The sequence below is a fragment of the Cebus imitator genome, unplaced genomic scaffold (assembly GCF_001604975.1).
Source record: "Cebus imitator isolate Cc_AM_T3 unplaced genomic scaffold, Cebus_imitator-1.0 Scaffold263, whole genome shotgun sequence".
NCBI lineage: Eukaryota > Metazoa > Chordata > Mammalia > Primates > Cebidae > Cebus > Cebus imitator.
The window spans coordinates 2,690,505-2,713,912 of NW_016107578.1; the positions used below are offsets into that span (position 1 = coordinate 2,690,505).

Sequence of the window (23,408 nt, forward strand, 5' to 3'; positions counted from 1 at the left end):
TTACTTGGGAAGCCGAGGTGGGAGTATCACTGGAGCCTGGGAGTTCGAGGCTGCAGTGAGCTGTGAAGCTGTGATGATAGTGTCACTGCACTCCAGCCTGGATGACAGAGTGAGATCCTGTCTCAAAAAAAAATAAATAGGCCAGGTGCTGTGGCTCATGCCTGTAATCCCAGCACTTTGGGAGGCCGAGGTGGGCAGATCACGAGGTCAGGAGTTTGAGACCAGCCTGGCCAACATGGTGAAACCCCGTCTCTACTAAATATACAAAAATTAGCTGGGTGTGCTGGCAAGCACCTGCAGTTCTGGCTACCCAGGAGGCTGAGGCAGGAGTATCACTTGAATCTGGGAGGCAGAGGTTGCAGTGAGCCAAGGTCGTGCCACTGCACTCCAGCCTGGGTGACAGAGCGAGACCTGGTCTCTACATAAAAAAATAAATAGGAGGGCAGGGATCCGTGTAGGTGGATGTGACTTGGGAGGAGGCAGTGGGTGTGGGTGGATAGACAGGGAAACAGACTGGTGTCATGCCACAAGGGGTTCACACTGGTGATCACTGGTAAACTGAGGGAGAAGATAAGGCCTAGAATGATCCAATCTGGAGGCCAAAGCAGGATATCCAGTTCTGCCATTTTTCTCTACCCTCCATTTCTGCAACCTCAAATGGGCACAATTTCCCCCACTCCACCCCAGTTCACCCAATGTCAAGTTGCATTATCCGTTTCCTGTGCATGGAGGCCCCCTGAAGTTCAGAGGGGAGTGAACTGTGCATATGAGCTTTCAATAGGGTGTCGATGGGGCAGAGGGCGATGGTTTTCTGGAATAGGGTAAGGAGTGGCTGTGAGTCTGAAGGGATGAGACATCCAGGTGGAAAACTCATGGAGGCCATATGAGGAGGGGACTTGGGCCACAGAGGTGACAAGGCTAGACTCTCCTTAAATGGAGAGGGAGCTGAGGAATCGCCATCTCCACCTTCAGGCTCCCACCCTCTTCATGCCACAGTCCTGGAGCACAGCTCTCCAGCGGAGTCCCCTGCTCTGGCTGAAGTCACCAACAAGGCACCTTCCACTTGCTCTGGCTGGGCTGGGACACTTGTACAGGATATTCTCTGCCCTTCATGAACTTGTTTTTTTGTTTTTTTTTTTTTTGAGACGGTCTTGCTCTGCCACCTAGGCTGGAGTGCAATGGTACGATGTTGGCTCACTGCAACCGCCGCCTCCTGGGTTCAAGTGATTCTCCTGCCTTAGCCTCCCAAGTAGCTGGGATTACAGGCGCTCCCCAGCACACCCGGCTAATTTTTGTATTTTTTGGTAGAGATGGGGTTTCACCATGTTGGCCAGGCTGGCCTGGAACTTTTGAGTCAATGATCCTCCCGCCTCAGCCTCCCAAAGGGATGGGATTACAGGCGTGACCCACCGCACCTGGCCTTATGTACTTGTTTTCACACCTCCCAGGTCGACATAACCTTGTCCTCCGGAAGCCCAGCTCTGCCAGGATGCCTCTGCTGACTTGACCTCCCTTGAGCTGGGAGGGTGTGGAGGGTGGGGTGCTCTACCCTGCAAGACGCCTGGGTCACCTCTCACTAGATTCTGTGTCTCCTGTCGCTCTCCCTCCTAGTCCTCTTTTCTTTCTCTCTTCCCCAAAGTCTGGGGTCTACTCTGCATCCCTGAAATTCCCAGGGCAGCATTCTCCTAGCAGTCCCCCGAACCCCCAATCAGATAAGGGGTTTCCTGGGGTCTGGGGAACACCTTAGGGTGTGAGGGGAGCAGCTGCCCTCCAGAGACCCTGGGCGGCCTGGCTTTCACAGACGCGAAGGACAGGACAGTGCCACGGCCACTGAGCGGCCGGATTGGTTGGTGGGCCAGCGGCGCGGTGGTACCGCCTCCTGGTTGCCAGGGCCCAGCCTATCCGCGTCCAGACAGTCCTTGGTCGCCAGGTGGTTGTGGTGTGGGTCGGGGCAGGTGTATGTGTTGGGGAGGACAGTGGAGGACCCCAGGGATTTGCTCCCAGTCCCAATCGTTAACTCTCTGGGGTCCTCAGGCGCAGCAGGGGAAACAGGCTTCTCCCGGACCGAAGAGAAGCCGTCCCTCTCTCCAACGTGCGCTTCTCCCCCATCCCCCTTGGCGCGCTTCCGCCGGCCGCGCTCCCGGATCGAGCGCGCGCCCCCGGCTCCCCCGCCCGCGCACGAGGGGCGGGACCGGCTCGGCTACCCCGGCGCCGCCGCCTGCAGCCCCCTCCCCTCGCCTCGCCTCCTCGCCGCTGGCGGCCGCAGCATCGCTCCGGCCCGGGCCCCACCCCAGGCGACTCTGCGAGGAGGAGCGGCGGGAGGCCGGAGCCAGAGGTGAGCGCGACGTGAGCAGGTGGAGAGGCCGGGTGCGGGCCAGGCCCGGCTGGGGGAGGGGTCGGGCCCGGACGCAGCTCTTTGTCTCCCGGAGCCCGTTCGCGGGCAGCGGGGCCGCTCTGCCTCCCAGCAGGTGCAGGCATCCCTTGGGAAGGCCGGGGGAGGCCGCTGAAGGGTGGCGGGGAGACCCGAGCGTGCACTTCGGTCTCCCGCATCTGGAGCTTGTGGTAGTCCCCTGCTCTAGAGGCTGGCGGTATGGATCCCTGAGGGGGCAAGGGGTAGGAGTGTGGAGGTCGGTCCTGAATTGGAGCCGAGGCGGGGGAGGCGGGGAAGGCGGCGGGCTGGGGTGGGCAGGGCCTCTCCGCTTTGGGGAAAAGTGGTGGGGGTTGGGACTTGGGGACAGCGAAGAGCAGCGGGGCTGGCGAGTGGGTGTGGGTGTGTGGGAGCAGAGCGGATGGAAGCTGAGGCCGAGGTTTGGGTGTCCATGGTTGGCGATGCTGGGAAAGGGCATCGAGGTGCCAGGGTCCAGGTGTCTGGAGGCGGCATAGCTGTCCAGGACCTGGGATGAGGACCGGTTTGTCTCTTCAGGTGCAAGATGGACAAGAGGGACAAGGTGAAGGCAGGGGGCGCCGCGCGGACACCAGCTGCTCGCCTTCCTGGACTTCTGACCCCCAGGCCTCCAGGCTCTCCTCGACCCCCTCCCCCAGTAACCCCCGCAGCCCTCCGAGTTCTGGGAGCTGCGGAAGCTGCGGGGCGAAGGCGTATGGCAGAGAGAGCTGCGGGCACCGGCGGGGCCACTATTCCCGAGTCTGCTCCCAGGGCGGGACCAACTCGGAGTGCTGGGACAAGTTCTCGGAACCCAGGTACCCCAGCCTCCTTCCTCAGCTCTGACCCCATCTTCCCTCCCTATTGCTCCTACTACCTGCCCCGTCCCCATTCCACCACCAGCTTTCTGGGACACCTTTGACTCGGCCTTCTCCCCGCAGCCTCCAGACCCCCACCCCCTGGGAGAGGCGATCGTGTTCCTCCTGCCAAGAACACCAGCCCAGGTCCTGTTTCTAGCCTAGGGCGTGCCAGTGGGACCACCAGGTAATGTGCTCCCTCTCCCCCAGTCCCCTAAGCCAGGGTGAGCATTACAGAGTCTGGAACCTTTTATTTTACACAAGTTGGGGCATGGGAGCACTTGTGTCCAGGTCACTGGGCACAAATTGGGTGAAAGCCATTATTGGTCCTAGAGAGGACGCATGCCGATTTCGTAGATGGGAAAATAGAGGCTTGGGAAGCCAAACAAGGACCTAGGGCTCTACCGTGAGTGTGGCCCCTTCTGTCTCCAGGCCAGGCCCTCTTGGCCAAAAGGGACTCCGGACCCCAGCGGAGGAAACTGTGGCCAGAGGAAAAGCTACGGAGGCTCCCAAAAGGAGTGCCCTGAGCGCTGGGGCACGGAGAGGTATGTGACCTGGAGAGGAGTGGGGTTCCTGGCAGCGAGGGGGGCCGGCTCAGAGGTATTGGTGACCCTTAGCCTTCTACTTTTTCTCCAGACACTTCTGGGCCTACCCCAGGAACCCCCTCCCCGGCCATGGCCCGTCGGTCCCGGGCTACGGGCACCGAGGTGGGGCTCCCCCGGCCAGCTCCGAGTGCCCGGCCGCGGCCCTCAACAGAGGGTCCCCGGAAATCAGTGAGCAGCGCCTCGGAGCACAGCACCACCGAGCCAAGCCCGGCTGCCAGGAGGCGGCCCAGCGCCGGTGGGGGTCTCCAGAGGCCGGCCTCCCACCCCCTGAGCTCCAGCACCACCCCTCTCTCCTCCCCAGCCCGTTCTGGGCCTTCAGCCCGCGGAACACCCAGGGCTCCTGCGCATCCCTCGCAGCCCAAGTCGAAAGGGCTCCAGGCCCTGCGTCACCCGCAGGCCACACCCTCAAAGAAGGACTCAGCCCCAGCACTGGGCCCTCTTTCTTCCTCTCATTTGGCCACACCCTCTCCACCGGGTACCAAAGCGAGGCCCATACCACCTCCCTGCAATGCAGCCACTCCCCTGCCAGCGACGTTCCCTCCCTCTCCACCGGTCACTCCCCCTCCGCCAGCCCTGTTCCAAAGTCAGGCCCTGCCCACCCCGCCGGCCACGCCCCACCCGCAGAACCTTACCTATCTGCTGGCCACGCCCCTTCCTCTAGCCCCTCCTTCTCCCTCTGCTCCACCCTCTCTACAGACCCTCCCCTCTCCACCAGCCACGCCCCCCTCTCAAGCTCCACCCACAAAGCCGGTTACATCCTTTCCAGAAGCAGGCGTGTCTCCCGTGGCCACAGCCGCTCTTGTGGCTCCATTCTCTCCATCAGTTTCATCCCCTCTGCAGAGTATGCCCCCCACCCAGGCTAATCCAGCGTTGCCCTCTCTTCCGACTCTCCTCTCTCCCTTGGGCACACCTCCTTTGTTAGCCATCTCTCCTCTACAAGGCCCTGTTTCTCCAGCAACATCTCTGGGGAATCCGGCCCCTATCCTGGCCACAATCCCTCGACCAGGCCTTTCTGCTCTGACCACGTCCCCTCCGCAGGCCAGTCCTTCCCCATCGCCCCAGCTTCCCCAGGCCACGCCCCACACTCTGGCCACTATTCCTCCGCAGAACTCTCCATTTCTGGCCACACTGCCTCTGCAGGCCTCTCCCTCTCCTCTGACCACAGTCTGTCTGCAGGATCCTCCTCTAGTTTCTCCCTCTCTTTTGGCCCCACTGCCTCTGTCGGCCCCGCCCTCACCCCTGGCCCCACCGTATCTGACCACGCCCCTTATGCAGGCTCCGCCCTCTCTCCAGACCATTCACCCAATGCAGGTTCCACGTTCTCTGACCTCACTGTCTCTGCAGGCACCTTCCTCTCCAGGTTTGTCATCTCTGCAGGCCACAACTTCTTTAGGCTCACCCCGTCTGCAGGCCGCACCTTTCCTGACGATGTCCCCTAGTCAAACCCAACCTTCTTTGACCTCGCCCTCTCGGCTGGCCTCTACTCTTCCTGCTTCACCCCCTATGCAGGCTCCATTTTCTCTTGCCTCCCACCCTCCTCAGGCACCTCCCTCTTCCCTGATCACGCCCATTCTGGAGACCCAATCTTCCCTAGCCCCGCCCTCTCTGCAGACAGCTTCTTCTTCCCTGTCCACACTCCATCTGGAGACACCACCTTGTCCAGCTCCACTCCCTCTGCAAGCAACACCTTCCCCATTGACCACGCCCCCTCCGGAGACTCCATCTTCCATAGTCCCGCCTCCTCCACAAGCCCCACCTGCTCTAGTCTCACCCCCTTTGGAGGGCCTGCCCTCTCCCCCTCTGTCCCCTTTGGCCACGCCCCCTCCACAGGCCCCACCTTCCCTGGCCTTGCCTCCTCTGCAGACCTCTCCCTTTCCCCCTGCCTCACCTCCTCTGTCTCCCTTGGCCACACCCTCTCCACAGGCCCCAACTGCTCTGGCCACGTTCCTTCTGCAGGCCCCTTCCTCTCTCCCTGCCTCACCCACAGTGTCTCCTTTGGCCATGCCCCCTCCACAAACCCCACCCCCTCTGGCCGTATTTCTGCAGGCCCCGCCCTCTCCCCCTGTCTCTCCCACAGTGTCTCCTTTGGCCACGCCCCCTCGACAGGCCCCACCCCCTCTGGCCGCACCTTCTCTGCAGGTCCTGCCCTCTCCCCCTGCCTCACCTCCAATGTCTCTTTTGGCCGCGCCTCCTCTGCAGGCTCCTCCCTCTCCCCCTACCTCACTCCCTGGGCAGGCCCCTTTCTCTCCCTCCGCCTCACCCACAATGTCTCCTTTGGCCACGCCTCCTCCACAAGCCCCACCCACTATAGCCGCGCCCCTCCTGCAGGTCCCTCCCTCTCCGCCTGCCTCACCCACCCTGCTGGCCCCACGCCGTCCCCCAACCCCGGGTCCAGATACCTCTGTCTCGGGTCCACGGCTGACCCTGGCGCTGGCCCCTGGCCCGCCGCCGCCGCCCTCGCGCAGCCCGTCCAGCACGCTGAGCGGCCCGGACCTTGCCGGCCACAGCAGCAGCGCCACGAGCACTCCGGAGGAGCTGCGTGGCTACGACAGCGGGCCCGAAGGCGGTGCCGCAGCCTCCCCGCCTCCCGACGCAGAGCTCGCCGCCTGCCACCCGGCCTCCTGGAGCCGAGGCCCCGCTCCACCGCTGGCGCTCCGCGGAGCCCCAGGTAAGAGGCACTTCAGACCTGGCCTGGCTGTGGGTGGGGTTGGAGGCGGGGCTTCGCAGCTCGTGGTCGGGACAGCTAGGTCCGGGGCGGAGCTTAGGTAAGGGGGCGTGACCTTGATACGGGGGCGTGGCTTATCACGCCCAAGGCCCACCTGGCGTCTCTCCCCGCAGGTGCGCAGCTGCCTTGGCCTCCCGCTGCCGGACCAGGCTCTGCTGAGGGTCTGTGCACCATCTACGAGACTGAAGGGCCCGAGTCGGCGACCCCCGCCTCAGGCGCCCCGGATCCGGGGCCCGCACCCGGGCCCAGCGCGGGCGGTGGGAAGGCGGCGTCAGGGACCGGGGCTGCGGCGTCCTCCCGGAGCCCGAAGCAGGCGCGCCTGGGCGAGCTGCCACTGGGGGCGCTGCAGGCGAGCGTCGTGCAGCACCTGCTGAGCCGGACGCTGCTTCTGGCGGCGGCCGAGGGTGCCGCTGGCGGCAGCGGCGGGGACCCAGGAGGCGCGGGTGGTGGTAGCGTCACGGGGAGCGCCCGAGCAGCACTCAGCGACGCGGAACTCGGCCGCTGGGCAGAACTGCTGTCTCCCTTGGACGAGTCCCGTGCCAGCATCACCTCGGTCACAAGCTTCTCTCCGGACGATGTGGCCTCCCCGCAGGGTGACTGGACCGTGGTGGAGGTGGAGACCTTCCACTGAGCCAGACCACAGCCCCGCCTGCTACATCCCACCCCTGCTTTAGGATCTGCTCCTCCGGCTCCGCCTGTTTGTCTTAGACCCCGCCTCCACTGCCCTGGAGAAACGTTCGGTGGATCGGTCTCAGCCCCCTAGAGCCTGAGTCTTTTGGCCCAAGCTCCACCCCTGCCTTTGGCCCCGGAGGCTTGACACCTACCCACAGCTTTGACCCAGGCCCTCCTCTCGAGCTCCGCCCATTTGGTCTAGGACACACCCCCTTCCCCGAGCCCCGCCCCGTGTCCCGTGTATTGCCCATCCCGCACAACCTGAGTTTGCAATAAAACTGGGACACCGGGGCCTGCACACCTTCTCTGTTGCCTCGAGGGCTGGGGTTGGGGGCCTCCAGGGGTTGAGCGGCGCGGGAGACCAGGCCAGGTAAGGCCTTGCTGAGGGCTGTGCGAGAACCGGTTGGAGCTCTGGATAAAGAGCGGCTTTCCTCTTGTGGGAGAGAAGGGGCAGGCCAGGTGGGGCTACTGCGGGTCCCTGCGGAGTCCGAGCCATCTGGTGCGATGCACCCATCCGCGTGCGTTAACTTGGGCTTCTTGGTGTCCGACTTCCGGTGGAAACCTTTGGCGCTGGAGGGGCCTGGCTGGGGCTGTGCGCTAAAGTAGATGAGCCAGTGTGTGGCCGAGGTGAAGGAGTGACTGGAACACTTTTCTATTTTATTTATTTATTTTTTATTTTATTTTATTTTGTTTTTGGGACTGAGTCTTGCTCTGTCACCAGGCTGGAGTGTAATGGCGCTATCTCAGTTCACTGCAACCTCTGCCTCTCGCGTCAAGTGATTCTCCTGCCTCATTCTCCCAAATGGCTGGGACGCACGTGCCACCATGCCCAACTAAGTTTTGTATTTTTAGCAGATACTGGGTTTCACCATGTTGGCCAGGATGGTCTTGATCTCTTGACCTCGTAATCCGCCCACCTCGGCCTCCCAAAGTGCTGGGATTAGAGGTGTGAGCCTCCATGCTTGGCCTATTTGTTACTCTTTTGAGACGAAGTTTTGCTCTGTTTGCCCAGGCTGGAGTGCAATGGCGCAATCTTGGCTCACTGCAACCACCACCTTCCGGGTTCAAGTGATTCTTTTGCCTCAGCCTCCAGAGTAGCCACCACACCCGGCTAACTTTTGTATTTTTGGTAGAGACACGGTTTCACCATGTTGGCCAGGCTGGTCTCAAACTCCTGACCTCAGGTGATCTGCAAGCCTCAGACTCCCAAAGTGCTGGAATTATAGGTGTGAGCCACCACACCTGGCCTGGAACACTTTTCAAACTCGATGCAGGGAACTGGCACTCCAGGGGAACAGGTGGGAAGCTCGGAGGGCACCGAGGCAAGGATGCGGGCCCCTTCCTATGTCCCCTCGGTGGGTGTAGGGTCCCGGGACAACTGCTCTGGTAGGGGATTGCAGGACAAAGTGGCCTCTCCCAGGACTGGGTGGGAGACGGGGTAGTCCTCACATTGTACCTTCTCTCCTGGTGTCCTCCAAGTGCCACATGGGGCATCCCACCCCCATAGGCGTCCTTTCCCTGTTGCCTTCCTCAGGCATTATCAGATTCCCAAATGCCTAATCAGTTTCCTGCCCTTCCTCCCCCAACTAACCCCAACTCTAACCCCCATCTCAGTCACCTTGACCCTGGAGCCTCTGAGCCCGAGCCTGGTCTCTGCCTGTTCCCAACTGCCCTGACAAAGACCTCCCCAATAGGCCTTTCCTCCCCTCCCCCCCCCCACCGACTCTTCTGCATGGCACCAAGAATGATGGCACATCCCCAGGTGGGTAAGAAGACAGTGGGATCTGGCATTGCGCCCTCAGCCCTGCCTCTGCCCCTGGACCCAGTACCCTTATGCCCTCCTATGGCCCAGTTCCTGTCAGTCACAGACCAGCAAGCTCTGTCTGTCCCCATCCCAGAGATGGGGATGAGGAGAAATGGGCTCTGGCCTGGAGGGGTGCTGCCACCTGCACCCCTGGGAGCTAGAGGAGTACACCAGCACAGTTCCTCGGTCAAATTCAGAGTTTTGTGGCAAATCATAGAGGGGTCCTCTCAAGCTGGGCCCTGGTGGGGGTGGGGACCTGGGTGTCCTTGTTTCCAGACTCTGGAACAAGCCCAAGGCTGACTCCTGACGTGCCGGGCATCCAGGGGCTCAAAGCCAGCTGCCAGGAAGGACAGGGAAGAACCTCAGACTGTTCCTCTGGGATCCTGCCCCAACCTGGGGAGCCAGCAGGGGTAAAATTACCGTGGGAGCAGGAGGCATGGACAGTGACTGTCAGGGTCTCAGGGTTACATCTGTACCATGTGTGTGGCCAGGAGAGCTGTCACATGATAGGACAGTGCATGGGACAACCAGGGTCATGTCCTCTGCTTGGCTGTCATGCAGGCATGGGGCACTTGGCATGGGGGCAGGGGTACTTTGTGGACCCACACTGGGTGCAGAGGGCAGGCCCTGGCTGGCATCTGCCTGAACCCAATTAAGCTTCTGCCTCTAGGGACCAAGCTGGGTGGCTCATGCCTGTAATCCTGGCACTTTGGGAGGCTGAGGTGGGTGGATCACCTGTGGTCAGGAGTTTGAGACCAGCCTGGCCAACATGGTGAAGCCCCATCTCTACTAAAAATACAAAAAAAAAATTAGCCAGGTATGGTCACAGGTGCCTGTACTTCCAACTACTCAGGAGGCTGAGGGAGGAGAATCACTGGAACCCAGGAGATGGAGGTTGCAGTGAACTGAGGTCATGCCACTGCCCTCCAGCCTGGGCGACAAGAGTAAGACTACATCTCAAAAAAAAAAAAAAGTTTCTGCCTCTAGGAAGCTTTGCCTTGCCACTCCTGGCCTGGCTCTGTCCTCCACCCCCTCCCTACCACTGCTGCCCAACAGCTGGGACTCTGCGAACCTCTGTGGAGAATCCTACAAAGGACTCTTTCTGTCCCCCACCCACTGTCCTCCCTGCACTAGCCTCCCTCACAGACTCTGTGGTCCATCTGATGGGGCCCTCTCACCTAAGCCCTCCATGGGCTCCCCATAGCCCCCAGTCCAAAGCCCAAAATCCCTCTCCTGATGTGAGCAGTCCCTTCTTGATCTTGCACACCCAGGCTTTCCTGTTCCTCCTTCCTGGGAACCGTATGCCTCCTGCTGGTTTGATTTTCATGCTTTTCTCCCTGGAAGAGGTCCTGACACCACCTCCTCCAGGAAGCCTTCCCTGATCTCCCTGCACATTTGTCTATTGAGCACTTACCACATTAATGCAAGCTCCCCCCTGCCCAGTGCTTGTCTTCTCTGCTCTACTAGAGACACCCTCAGAGCCAGGCACAGGGCAGAGCACCCCAGGACGCCCCTGGAAGTGTGAGCAGAATGCATGCAACTGGGTCCTGGGCTTCCTGAAGCCCAGCAGTTCAGCGTGCCTCTCTCCTTCAGGAGAGGCCCAAGTTGATTCACCAAGGTGGGAAACCAGGCCCTGCCCTCAAACTGAATGCCCTTCTGTCTTCTCCCATCTCCATTCTATGAGACTGTGAGGAGCTCGTCCCGCCTTCCCTTGGCATGGTTTTCGGTCCCAGGGCTGGGGACCCACCGCTGCTTGTGATTCTCCTTCCAGCCCACAGGCCAGTCTGTGACTCTGTAAATACACTTTATTTTCCATCTTTCCTGCCTGGGCGACATGTGGAGTGAACAGGCAGTGTGCAAAATGGTGGTGGGCAGTGTGGGGGACGCGTGGGAGAGCCCCGAGGGTGCCTGCCCCAGTCCCCAGGCTTCATAACACTGAAGAGTGGGCGGCCAGGAAGGGGGGACAGAGCAGGGGTCCCCACCCTAGGAAGCGCCAGGGAGATTGCTTGTGACGCTACTCTACTGGAGGCTCCAGGAGCACCGAGGGGGTCAGCCCCCAGGGTCACAAGACCCCGGGGGGTGGGGAGCAGGGAGGAAGGGGCCTGGGGGGCATCGTTGGATTTTGGCACCGTTCTCAGCTCTGATTCAGCAGAGACCACGGGACCACCAGGAGGAGGTGAGGGGAGGCCGCTCCACTGGGAAGGTCCTGCCCGGGGGCCTGGCCCTGGCTGAGGATGGGGCTGGGGACACAGGAAGAAAGGGAAGTACTACTGATGGAGGCCAAGGACCCCCACAGAGATACCCCTCCATCACTGGCCAGGATAAGGGGCGCGAGTGTCTCCCAGAGGAAGATTTAGGGTGCTGGGGAGAAGGGTCTCTTCACTTCCTTGAAGCTGCTCTGGCCCCAGAGAAGCAGGGAGACTTCCCGCTGGCCACCCACTCCCCAGGCGGCCCAGCACACAGTAGGGGGGACTTTGGTTTCTGCTGCAGGGGCCATGGTGCCTGCACCAGGCAGGAGAGGCCGGCCTGGCCTTCTGTCCCCAGCAGCCTGATTCCTCTAGAGACGGCCAGGGGCTAGTCAATGGTCACCTCCTTCCAAGGAGTGTCGTGGGGTGCTGATGTCCAGCCCAGAGCTGGCGCCCTCCTTCCTCAGGCCTCATCTAGCTCCTGGGTGCTTCCCAGTTGTGCCGCCCCTGTCCCAGAAGGAAGCCTGCTGGGAGGTGGGAGCTGCCTGCTCATTCAGTGCTGGGACCTCTGGGTCGTCTGTCCCCGGCCCTCTGCCCTCCTGTTAAGAGGGCAGTCAGCCCCTCCAGGCACCCATAGAATGCCAGAGGGCCCGGAGGGGTACAGACCAAAATGGGTAAACACTGCTGAGGAGGGAGAGCCTGCCCTGGGGTCCTAAGGAGCCCCAGGCTGGACCCTGCCCTCTGCGCTGCCTCGCCGGGCCTCGCTTTAGGGGTGGCAGAGCCACAGAGGGCACGGAGTTTGTCAAGTGCGGCAGGTGGGGGGCAGAACGCGGACCGACCGGGTGCCCCCCTGGCTGCGGCCTCCCGCCTCCGGGTGCTCGGGGCACGGACTCAGTTGTCCAGGCCCTGGCTGTAGGGCGCGGCCAGCTCATCGGGGTCGCTGTCTGAGCTGCCCTCGCTGTCCTTAGCCGGCCTTTCCAGATGGCGGAAGAAACGCGCATCGCGCGGGGACAGAGGATACAACGCGTCCTGCAGGGCCGCGCCCACGCCTACGCCGAGTAGCTCCTCGTCTGACGACGGCAGCGAGTCCTCGTCCAGGTGCCGCGCCAGGTTCAGCCCATCGAAAGCCAGCGGGTCCTCGAAGGGCGGCGGGCCCTTCAGCAGCCGCACCTGGGGCGGGGGACGGGCGCTGCAGGCGTGGACCGGCCTTCTGTCCCGCCCTCCCAGCCACATCCTCTGCAAGGCACCGGCGCTCGGCTCGTCCCGGGCCGACGACACCCAGGCCTGTCCCCGGCATCCCCGAGCCGGCTCACCTCGGCCTTCAGTTCCTCGATTTGGTCCTTGAGCTCTCGGATGTACTGCGATGAGTCTGAGTGGTTCAGCTGGCCCTGGATGCGGCCTTCCTCCCTCTGCCGGGTGGACCAAGTCACGAGGGGTCAGCGCTAGGCTGGGCCGGGGGTCCGGCCCAGTCCCTGACCCTGGTCCCGCCCTCGCCTCTCACCTGGATCTCCAGCTCAGCGATGCGCTGCCGCATCTCGGCCACCGCAGCCATGCTGTCCGCCTCCCGCAGTCGCACCGCCATCACCTCCTCCTTGCTCTGGGGTCGGGGAAAGAAGAGCTGGTCAGTGGGCGGAGCGAGGCCGCGACAAGGGGCGAGTCAGGGGGCGGGGACGCAGGCGGGGACGCGGGCAGGGGCGGATCAGGAGGCGGGGCCACGGGCAGGGGCGGTTGGGGGCGGGGCCTCATGTAGGGAAGCGTTCGGGGATGGTGCCACCGGCAGGGCAGCGCCCGGGGGAAAGGTACCTTGCATTCGGCCTCGGCTTGCTTGCGGCGGCTTTCGCTGAGCTGCGTCTGCAGCCCCTTGTTCTGTGCAGCCAGGTACTGCAGCTTCTCCTGCAGCGCCGCGCGCTCCGCCTCCACGCGGTTCAGAAGGTTGCGGTGGATGTGGTCCTGGGGGTGGGAGGAAGGGAGGAGGGAGGACAGCGGTGGTCAGAGCCTAATCCAGGGGCCTGCCACTGACACCATGCCGCTCCCCCGACGGGCAGCCCCGCCACCCCCAGCTCACCTGCGTTTCCAGTTCCACTACGCGCTGCCGCAGCTCACGGCCCTCGGCCTGGGCCTGGGCCTCGCGCAGACGCACGCTCATCAGTTCGTCCTGCAGCTCGCCCAGGACCAGCTTCCGTGGGGACTCCTTCCAGCGGCCGCCGCGGGCCAGATGGGCCTGGGGGGTGATGTAAAGAGGCCGGCGGTCAACCTCCGCCCAAGAACCCCGAGGGGACCGCCCCAGGGGGGTGCTCTGTCCGCCGGCGCCCACCTGGCCCTCACCTGCCAGGTGTCCGAGAGCTCCTGCAGCTGCAGTTTCAGCTCCCGCGTCGAGGCCACCGCCTGGCCCTCTCGCACCTTGAGCGCCTTCAGCTCCTCCTGCAGCTGCGCCACGTTGTTCTCGTCGGGCAGCGAGCTATTCCTCTGCGGGGAGAGAGGGGTCAGGGCCTGGCGAAGCAGCGCAGCCGCATGGCTCTTACTGCAGGACCAACGTCCCCAGCCACATTTCCTTCTGAGCTTTGCCTTGGGCGGCTCAGATGGTGGAGGGCGGTGCCCTGGACAAGGCCCACAGGGAGCGGACCCGCCGGTGGAACCCGGCTGGAGCTCCTCGGCTGTAAAATGGGTGTGGTAATAGCACCTACTCTCACAGGGCTGTCCTAGGGCAACTCCCATAAAGGGGCGTCCTGCACACATGTGACCGCTAAGAACAGCCAGGTCTGAGATCCATCCCCTCAGGGACATGATCAGATGGAGGACCTGCCCCAGCAGAAACACCATCTGCCCTCCAGCCCCCAGGCCAGGCCACACCAGGCCAGGCAGTCCCTCTTCCTGGGAACAGGCTCCATTTTTTAAGATGGAATCTTGCTGTCCTGGCGTCCCAGGGCTCAGTGATGGACGATTTGTGCTTCAGGACCCAAACCCAGCTTTCTGGATGAGGTCTGCACTGTGTTTGGGTCTAGAGCTGGGACGGATCTAGCAGCGTGTACTGGAGGCACACTTCCCTGTGAAGTGGAGGGAGGTGGGAGGGGAGCCTAGCTCTTGGCTGGTGATGGAGGCCTGGAAGCAGATGGCCTCTCAGTCCTCGATTTGGGAGGAATCCCAAAATAGTGCAGGCTTGAGGGGGTGGGGCATGGCTCCTGCTGAATGTGCAAATGGGTCCCTGGGTGCTTTCCTTCCTCTGGGAGCTCTGGGGGAGAGTAGACTCAGTGCCAACTTAGAGAGCAGTTTGGGAGGGACCCAGAAGGCCTGGGATGGGTGTCACCATGGCAATGTGTAGGGAGGCAGACCTAATGGGTCTGGGTCTTCCTTTCTCTCCTTCTTGTCCCCCTCCCCCATCCTCTTCTCTCCCTTCCGCCTTCCTGGAACCCAGTACCTGGAGAAAACATGCACAGGTGGGATGGGGGTATCCAGGAAGCTCATAGAAGCCACCATGTTGCTGGAGTTTGCCTAATACAGGGGGGTGGGCATGCCCCACTTGGGGTCATGCTGTATATGCGCCTATGTATGCGTGTGTGCATGGGGGTGGGGGATTCTGACCTGGGTCACTCCCAAAGCTTACCCAGGACCCGTCCTGTGCCCCAGGGTCCCCCTGACACCTGCCTGCCTCCCCATCACACCTTTTCCATTTCGAGAACCTTGTCCTGCATCTCCCGAAGGGCCCCCAGTGTCTCTGTCTCCCGAAGCCTTGACTGCTCCAGCTCCGTCTCCAGGTGGGACACGAAGTCCTCTGTGAGGCGTGGGTTCTCCTGTCGGAGGCAGAGAGCTGCATGGGGCCCCAGGCCATGGCTGGAGGATGGGCAGCCTCCCCAGGGCCCTTCAGCAGAGAAGGGGACTCAGAAGGGGTCTCAGGCTGGACACCCTGATGCTCGGAGCAGAGGGCCTAGAGGTCCTGGCACCCATGCAGCTGGCCTGATCCAGCTTCTTCCCTGGAAAGGCCGAACAGAAGGGACATTCTGAAAGGGGACTTGATTGGCCTTCAGATGCCCCAAGGGACCCCAGTGACTGTGGTTTTCCGGGATCACTCGTGAGAGTGGGAGATGGGTTCCTGCTGGGTGGTCATGGTCCCAGCCACATGGCGGGTGAGGCCGGGGCTGGGGTAGGGCCTGGAGCTGTGCCCCTATCTCTCCACCTCTTTCTCTCATCCTGCCCCCTATTTTAAAGCAGAGAAGGATGGGGAAAGAGTTTGTGGGGATCACCCTCTTGCTGTGCCCTGGCTTCTCAGAGTTTTCCCAGTGGGGGCCCCCCGAGTGATGGACACTGCCACCTGGACCTGAAAAAGGACACCTGGCCCCTGGGGTGGGAGCCAAGCTCCCTTACTGGCTCTGTAACCTGGCAGGGCAGTTCTCTGGGAGACTGCCTCAGCCCTCCCAGCCACCCACCCTCTTCCTGTGGGTCTCTGAGATCCATGTTTGACAGTGGCCCTGCCTTGGCCCAGATGGCATCCAGGTCCCATGTGGAGGCCCTGCTAGACTGTGGCTCCTCTGGGCCACCTCATCTTGCCTGCAGTGGCCTCCCTTTGGGCCTGAGGAGATGGCCCTAGGCCTCCCTGATCTCGGCATCCCCCAAGGCCAGAACTCAGGGATGGCTGGCAGAGTCTCTCTAACTGGTCTGAAAGTGGGCATCATGCAGTGGGTGGGATCAATGCAGCCTCAGTTTCCCTAATGTCCATGCTGCCTCAGAGCAAGGTGGGACAAGAGTGCTCAAAGACTGTCAGGGCTACAACGCCAGCATCATACCGATGTGGTTCATGGGGACAAGTGAGAAACAGTGAGAAACAGCTTCCCCTCCCTTCTCCCTCCCCTGGAGCAGGGGATCAGCTAGAATTCCTGGGCCAAGGCCTGAGTCACAGTCTCTGGGCCTGGGGATGGAGGGGGCACCTCTGTATTGGATGGCCGTCTTTCTCAAGCACTCCGTGGTTTCTCCAACCCACACCCCACTGCCAGGCCCTGCTGGGTCAGGCCAGGATGGCAGCAGGGCCTACAGCGTCCCTCCCTGCCCCTCCAGGGCATGTGTTGCTGTGGACCTGCAGGGCTTAGGGCTGCAGCCACCAGTGGTCCCTGCTATCAGGAAGGCCAACTGCTGGGTGCAGCTGCAAAGTTCTTTTTTTTTTTGTTTGTTTTTTAGATTGGGTCTTGCTTTCTGGCCTAGGCTGGAGTGCAGTGGTGCCATCTCAGCTCACTGCAAGCTCCTCCTCCCTGATTCTAGTGATTCTCCTACCTCAGCCTCCTGAGTAGCTGGGACTATAGGCACCCACCGCCACGCCTGGCTAATTTTTTTATTTTTAGTCGAGATGGGGTGTCTCATGTTGGCCAGGGTGGTCTGGAACTCCAGATCTCAGGTGGTCTGGAAGGCCAACTGTCCCACCCTCCAGGGCCTCCTCGGCCTCCCAAAGTGCTGAGATTACAGGTGTAAGCCACCTCACTGTGTCGCAGGTAAGTTCTAAAAGCTTTCAGGAAAAGCAGATCTTGGGGTGGGGCCCCAGCTCGTGGGCCTACCCATCACAGGATCCAAAGTTGATGGCCCACAAGAGATTCAGGGTGCCCCCTCACTCCACCCTGCCGGCTCAGAGCTCCCCAAAGAGCCCCAGACTGCCCTGCTCCCATTCTTCATGGCTGGCCCCCAGGGGACACCCAACAATCCTTCAGACCCTGGGGAAAGGCAAGGGCCTCTGTAAGGAGTCACAGCCCTATCTGCTGCCTGAGACACAGAGGGAACCCTGCAGGGACCACCCGGTCTTTCAGAGGCCTCGGTGCTGAGGCTGGGGGCTGGGAAGTCAGATACTGCAGACACCCCACCAAAGTGGCAGGAAATGGAGATCAGGATGTCCCGGAATGTGGAGCTGCTGGGGGAGAATCTGGCTTGTCTCTGGGCTCCCCTGACACCAGAAAGGAACAGGAGGGCCAGGCGCTGAGACCGGGCAGATCTGAGCTCTGAAAGAAAACCGCGGGGCGGGGGCGCGGGGCGTGCACTCGGCAGTCCCGCCCCCGCGCCCATACCTGCTGCTCCTGCAGCTGCCGGATAGTGCTCTGCGCCTTCTGCAGGTCTTCAGCCGCCGAGCTGCACTGCTGCCGCACCACCGCCAGCTCCCGCTTGATGACGTAGTTCTCCTCTGCCTCCTGAGCCCGTGTCACTTGCCCCTGAGCACAGCGAGGACCGGGGGAAGGGGAGGCCGTGACTCTCGGCTCCCACCCCAGGCCCTACCTCCCGCCACAGGGGGAGGTCCAGAGAGTGGAGGAGGGGGGAAGTGAGGGGTGCCTCCCGTACTCAGAGCCTGGAATGGGTGCCCCACTGGGCCTGGGGCCGTGGGTGGGGGACAGGAAGGAGTAGGACACCTGGAGGAGCATGGAGGAACAGAGCCAGCCCTGGGCTTGGAGAGCTCCATCTCCTTCCCCGCTCTGTCTCTCGGTCTCTGCTCCAGGTGGGGTCCTTATCCAGGAGCAGGGGCACAGCGAGGCCAACTGTGCCTATTCATGCCGGACTCTGCCGGTGAAGGTGAGGATCTGGGGACAGCTGAGGTCCCGGCAGGACAGAGCTGGGCTCCAGGGGGCATTCTTCTCTCCCAGGGGCATCTCCAGTCCTGGGGTCTGGGGCCTCCAACTGTCTGGGGCTAAGACCCCTTTTTCCCCCCACATCATCTTCATCCCCTACCCAATTTGGGCCCCATCCCAGGCTCAAAGCCACCAGGTGGCGGGTGGGAGCTTCCAGATAAAGCCATTCAAGATGAGGTGGCAGCAGGAGCAGGTGAGCTAGAGAAGGTGGGAGCAGGCATTGCAGGTAGGAGCAGAGAGCAGCAGCGTGAGGGCCAGGGCGCCTGTGTGCATGTGTATGTGCGTGTGTGTTTGTGACCTCAGGACTGCACACACCAGGGCCTGATGTGAATCTGCTCTTAGGTTCCCCAGACCTCCTGGGTCCCCACCCTGTGTTGCCTGGAGGAAGCTTTCTGTACATGCGTGTGGACATTCACACCCAAACCTACTCACAGACACCCCCCCACACACACGCTTCTCCCAACTTCACATGCCCCGCCCCCCGGGAAGCCTCTGTGTCCCCCAGAAGCGGTCCCCAGCTGCCCCATGCATGGCGCCAGGCCTGCCCGCAGGATGGCAGGGAAGAGGTGGTTACTGGCTGTCGTGTGCAGGGTGCAGGGAAGGGGCCAGGAAGGAATCCGGAGAGGGGATAAAAAGCTACAGTACCTGGATTAACCTATCAGCCAGAGCAGCGCTCTCCTACCGGGCGAAGGGGATTCCCAGCGACAGGGGGAGGAGGCAGAGCGGAAGGCGCGGGGACAGGAGAGGGGAGACAGACAAGAACCACTTGTCACTAACGCAGTGGACTATCTCTAGAAGCGGGGGAGAGAGGAGGGAAGACCAGAGAACCAGCAGGAGAGGACCCGGAGGAAGACCAAAGCCAGAGCCAGCTCCATCTTGGAGAGGGGTTCGGTGTGAGCAGGGAGGTCGGGGTTGTCCGCGGCTGCGGGGGAGGATGCAGGGCTGGGAAACCCACTGTCCCACCCTCCAGGGCCAGCCGGGAGGCGGCTGGTTGGAAAAACTGTGGGGGGCAGGGGGAATTTCGGCTTCATGCGGACCTCCCGGATAGTAGGGGAGGAGAGGGGTGCGTTTTAAGGCAGAACAAGGCTTTGGGGTGAGGGCAATCAAATCCGGTTACCAACCCACTTCCCGTGGCTAGTGGAGGGTCAAGTGAGGACGAGTGAGGAGCAGGAAGTGGGGGCTCCCGGGGCTGGGGCTCAGGGAGCCCCCGATTCCACCCCCATCCTTAACATGTTGGGGAGCAGAGTCCGGGCTGCGGCTCCCCACCATGGCGCCACGCTCCTCCTCCACTCGATTTCCTTTCCTTTAAGGGTGAGACTTCCAAATTACAGGGTGGGGTGCCTTGTGGCCCATCAAAGCAGCAGTTCTCCCTCCTCCTCACCCCTCCCCATCCGCGCAGCTGGGGAGGGCGCGGAACACAAATGGATTCCCGTGGCTGCAGGCCACTGCGAGTTTTAACTCGCTCGCACTCCAGGACTAATCACAATACGAGTCGCCCCCAGTTATAGGGCACCCCAAATCGGGTTCAGGTCGGGTCTTGGGCCTGAGGCAGGAGAGTAGGACTACTTAGTCTTTCAGAGAGGAAAAGCCTCGGAGGATTTGGGCCCCAGGTTGGCGGCCACGCCCCGCATGGTGGACCACGCCCCACGGCGACCTGGTCCCCACGGTGGCCATGACCCTCACCTTCTCTAGGGTTTCAATCCGCTGTTTCAGGAGCCGGTTCTCCGTCCGAAGCCTCTATGGGGGTGGGGGGAGAGCACGTCATAGCCTGCCCTCCCACACCTATCTAAACGCACCCTTCATTCACCCACTGCCAAGTCAGTCCCCTTAGGGCCAAGCCACTTTTCCAGTCAGGGCGCAGCCAGCATCTTACGTTCTTGGTCAGCGATTTCAGAAAACAGGGCCACTTCCTGTTCAGACTGGCTTGATTTTTTTCAAAAAAGTTTTAAAACAAACCTGGGTTCAGTAAAAATAACAGTGAGTGTATTCGTGGCCCTGGGTGTGTTTGGGGGCCGGTCAGTACCCACACCTCCTCAGAAGACTCCATCCCACCTGTGGGTCAGTCTGCCCAGGGTTGTGGGGGAAGCCACTGTCTCGAAGCCCCCACCCACCCCTCACTGCTTTGCCCCAACAGCCCGGGTTCAATTCCGGGGACAGGCACCTCTTGGAGTCTGGGTTCAGGGTGCTGATCACTCATCCTTCCTCGACAATTACATTCCCATGACCTGGCCGAGAGCAAGCTGTCCCCTTTGGTTTTCACTGTTCCCTGGCTGGGGTTTCGAAGATGTCTCCCTTGCTCTTGCCATCCATTCTGTGTTTATGGATTTTGGTTAGATATTTGCAGTTTTAGGCCAGGCGCAGCGGCCATGCCTGTAATCCCAACACTTTGGGAGGCCGAGGCAGGCGGATCACCTGAGGTCAGAAGTTCGAGACTAGCCTCTAGTAAAAACAGAAAAATTAGCCAGGCGTGGTGGCGGATGCCTGTAATCCCAGCTACTCTGGAGGCTGAGGCAGGAGAATCACTTGAACCCGGGAGGCAGAGGTTGCAGTAAGTTGAGATCACACCACTGCACTCCATCCTGGGTGACAGAGTGAGAATCTGTCTCCATAAAAAAACAACAAAAAAAAAGATATTTGTACTTTAGGTTCCCCCAGGAATCTCTGGGGAGCAGGTGAGGTTTGCAAACGAGTTGCATCTTGTCTACCTGCACCCCCCTGCTTGATACAAAGGTGGTACAGAAATTGTTGGATTGGCAGGTGAGTGAGGGTCCTGCCACACTGCAGGTGACACACAGTATTTCCTGGGTTTCTTCTGGGAAGAAAAGGTGATGGAAACACCCAGAACATTCCCAGGAAGCAAATTCAGTCAGAGAGAACCGCAGACTTGATAGTCATTGATGCAAGTCATGTGGGGAAACTGAGTCATCAAAGTGTGGCAGGGCATTGCCCTAGTCCCTCAGCTCGGCTGGGTCAGAGCTATTTCAGGCACAGGTCTCCGATCCTCATAGCAATCTGCTGCCCTGATCCCCGGCTTTCCCTGTCATCTCTCTGGCTTCAACCTGATGTGCTTCAGCATCAAGCACAGCCATCCTTGCAGAAGCTGCATGTACCTTTTGTATTTATTTTAATATTTTTGTAGAGATGGGGTTTTGCTATGTTGCTCAGGCTGGTCTCCAACTCCTGGCCTCAAGCCACCCTCCCACCTGGGCCTCCCAAAGTGTTAGGATTACAGGTGTGAGCCATCATGCCTGTTGGAACTGGATCTGAACTCTGGTCTGCTGGGCTCTAGTGTTAGCCACTGTGTGGCTATGCCCCTGAAGAGGATGAAGCCCAGCTGTGTTGGGTTTGTGTCTGTGTCTGTTCCTATCACTGCACTGGGGTGCCCTCAGTCTCAGCTGTGACTGGTACACAGCAGGTGCTCAATAAATGCCTTTTTTTTTTGTCCTCTGAAGTGAATGAATTGAACCAAATTTTTTTTTTTTTTGAGATGGAGTCTCCCTCTGTTGCCCAGGCTGGGGTGCAGTGGTGTGATCTCAGCTCACTGCAACCTCTGCCTCCTGGGTTCAAGTAATTCTCCTGCCTTAGCCTCCTGAGTAGCTAGGATTACAGGCATGCACCATAACGCCCAGCTAATTTTTGGATTTTTAGTAGACATGGGGTTTCACCATGTTGACCAGGATGGTCTTGAACTCCTGACCTCAAGTGATCCACCTGCCTTGGCCTTCCAAAGTGCTGGGTTTACAGGTGTGAGTCACCTCACCCGGCAATAAATGCTTGTTGAGTAACTAAAATCCCGTGTAAAGGGAAGAATGCACAGGGAAGGAGAGAGCAGCTTTGCACAGTCGGAGAACCACCTGGCCTAGCAGGGCTGGCGGGCGAGATGCCCCAGGAACCAGGGATCCCGGATGAGCGCCTGCACTCTGCCCTACACACCCTGGTGCCTGGGCCCTGCTTGGGGGCTCCTCCACTGCAGCCTTCTTTTTTTTTTTTTTTTTGAGACGGAGTTTCACTCATGTTACCCAGGCTGGAGTGCAATGGCGCGATCTCGGCTCACCGCAACCTCCGCCTCCTGGGTTCAGGCAATTCTCCTGCCTCAGCCTCCTGAGTAGCTGGGATAACAGGCACGCACCGCCATGCCCAGCTAATTTTTTGTATTTTTAGTAGAGATGGGGTTTCACCATGTTGACCAGGATGGTCTCGATCTCTTGACCTCATGATCCACCCACCTCGGCCTCCCAAAGTGCTGGGATTACAGGCTTGAGCCACCGCGCCCGGCCGCCTTCTTGAAATTCCTCCAGCCCCAGGCATACTGCTGCCCCTGGCCTTTAGCCCTCGACCCCCTGGGCCGGGAGCCTCTGCCCAGGTCAGCCTTGCCTGCCATGTGCACATCCTTGTCCGGAGCATTTAGAGTCCACACTCTAGTTCAGTGGTTTATTGATTGCTTTCCCGTGATGCCGGGGCGCCCCAGTAGGGCAGGGACCTTGACTGTCTTGGTTATCGCTGTGTCAGCCAGGGGAGGTGCTCACACGCTGGCCTAACAGGTGAAGGAAGGCACAGGTGGGCAGAGGCCTGGCTGTCCTTGCCTCTGTGCTGGGCAGACCTGCCCCCTAGTGGCCGTTCTTTAGAGTAGGGAGGGCAGCCCCCAAGGGCCTCCCATCCTTGTCCCCGCCCCTGGGCCCCTGTACTCACTTTAATCTCGATCTGCTCCTCCATCTCCTTGCTCTTCATGGCTGCATACTCCTTCTCCAGCCTGCAGAGTGGGAGGGCCATGTGGTTACTGTCATGTCCTCGGGACGTACCCCCTTCCCACCAGTACCCTGGTCACCCAGCAGTCACCGACCTCTTCATCTTCTTGGGGTTGTACTTGACCTGGTAGGCTTTGAGGACCAGCTTGTCTGGGCAGCTGTCGAACTGGTGGGGGATCACTCTCTGGAAGTACTGTGGGGACACAGCCGGTCACCAGGTCACGGACACGCAGGCCCTAACCACCAGGGCCGCCTGAGCCCTGCTGCCCTGGAGGGGGCAGGAACCAGTCTGCCCAGGCTGTCACCATGTCCTGTACACCATGTCCTTAGTGTTTGTGGAGCAACAGAAAGACTGAGCGTGAGGAGAGGGAATGAGGGGCTGCCTGCAGCCAAGGCCTTGGTTCCAGAAGAAAAGCAAGGGAGATGCTGGCTGTGGTGGCTCATGCCTGTGATCCCGATGATTTAAGAGGCTGAGGTAGGGGGGAGTCGCTTGAGCCCAGGAGTTTGAGACCAGTGTGGGCAACATAGTGAGACCCCATATCTACAAAACAAACAAACAAACAAATAAACAAACAATAGGCTGGGTGCGGTGGCTCATGTCTGTAATCCCAGAAGTTTGGGAGGCCGAGGTCGGTGGATCACCTGAGGTCAGGAGTTCAAGACCAGCCTGACCAACATGGAGAAACCCTGTCTCTGCTAAAAAATACAAAAATTAGTCAGGCATGGTGGTACATGCCCGTAATCCCAGCTACTCAGGAGGCAGAGGCAGGAGAATCTTGAACCTGGGAGGTGGAGGTTGCGGTAAGCCAAGATCGGGCTATTGTACTCCAGCCTGGGCCACAGA

At 60.7% G+C, this 23,408-nt stretch overlaps 2 protein-coding genes across 6 annotated transcripts in view; one reads left to right on the forward strand and one right to left on the reverse strand.

Moving 5' to 3' along the window:
• Positions 1 to 1,922: 1,922 nt before the first annotated feature.
• Positions 1,923 to 7,537, forward strand: PRR36 (proline rich 36). Of its 2 annotated transcripts, none has more exons than XM_017500123.2 (6): positions 1,923 to 2,335; positions 2,924 to 3,198; positions 3,322 to 3,424; positions 3,670 to 3,782; positions 3,874 to 6,510; positions 6,681 to 7,537. In XM_017500123.2, exons 2-6 carry the CDS (start codon positions 2,931 to 2,933, stop codon positions 7,196 to 7,198), a joined length of 3,639 nt encoding a protein of 1,212 aa, XP_017355612.1. In that variant the 5' UTR covers positions 1,923 to 2,335; positions 2,924 to 2,930; the 3' UTR covers positions 7,199 to 7,537. The 2 variants fall into 2 exon arrangements, with proteins under 2 accessions (XP_017355612.1, XP_037584290.1); XM_037728362.1 differs by lacking the exon at positions 1,923 to 2,335 and adding an exon at positions 2,418 to 2,588.
• A 3,293-nt stretch (positions 7,538 to 10,830) lies between these two features.
• The window catches only part of EVI5L (ecotropic viral integration site 5 like), a 32,537-nt gene continuing 19,959 nt past the window's right edge, over positions 10,831 to 23,408 (reverse strand). For 2 of the 4 annotated variants that reach the window (XM_017500128.2, XM_037728363.1), the window contains exons 9-20: positions 22,660 to 22,757; positions 22,509 to 22,569; positions 19,503 to 19,556; positions 18,465 to 18,497; positions 17,268 to 17,408; positions 14,889 to 15,017; positions 13,555 to 13,695; positions 13,295 to 13,450; positions 13,033 to 13,179; positions 12,731 to 12,826; positions 12,543 to 12,638; positions 12,121 to 12,399 (exon numbers count right to left, since the gene is read on the reverse strand). In XM_017500128.2, coding sequence (XP_017355617.1) covers positions 12,121 to 12,399; positions 12,543 to 12,638; positions 12,731 to 12,826; positions 13,033 to 13,179; positions 13,295 to 13,450; positions 13,555 to 13,695; positions 14,889 to 15,017; positions 17,268 to 17,408; positions 18,465 to 18,497; positions 19,503 to 19,556; positions 22,509 to 22,569; positions 22,660 to 22,757 — 1,431 coding nt within the window. Of the gene's footprint in view, positions 12,400 to 12,542; positions 12,639 to 12,730; positions 12,827 to 13,032; positions 13,180 to 13,294; positions 13,451 to 13,554; positions 13,696 to 14,888; positions 15,018 to 17,267; positions 17,409 to 18,464; positions 18,498 to 19,502; positions 19,557 to 22,508; positions 22,570 to 22,659; positions 22,758 to 23,408 lie in introns of all 4 variants that reach the window. The other 2 variants (XM_017500124.2, XM_017500127.2) reach the window with 2 other exon arrangements.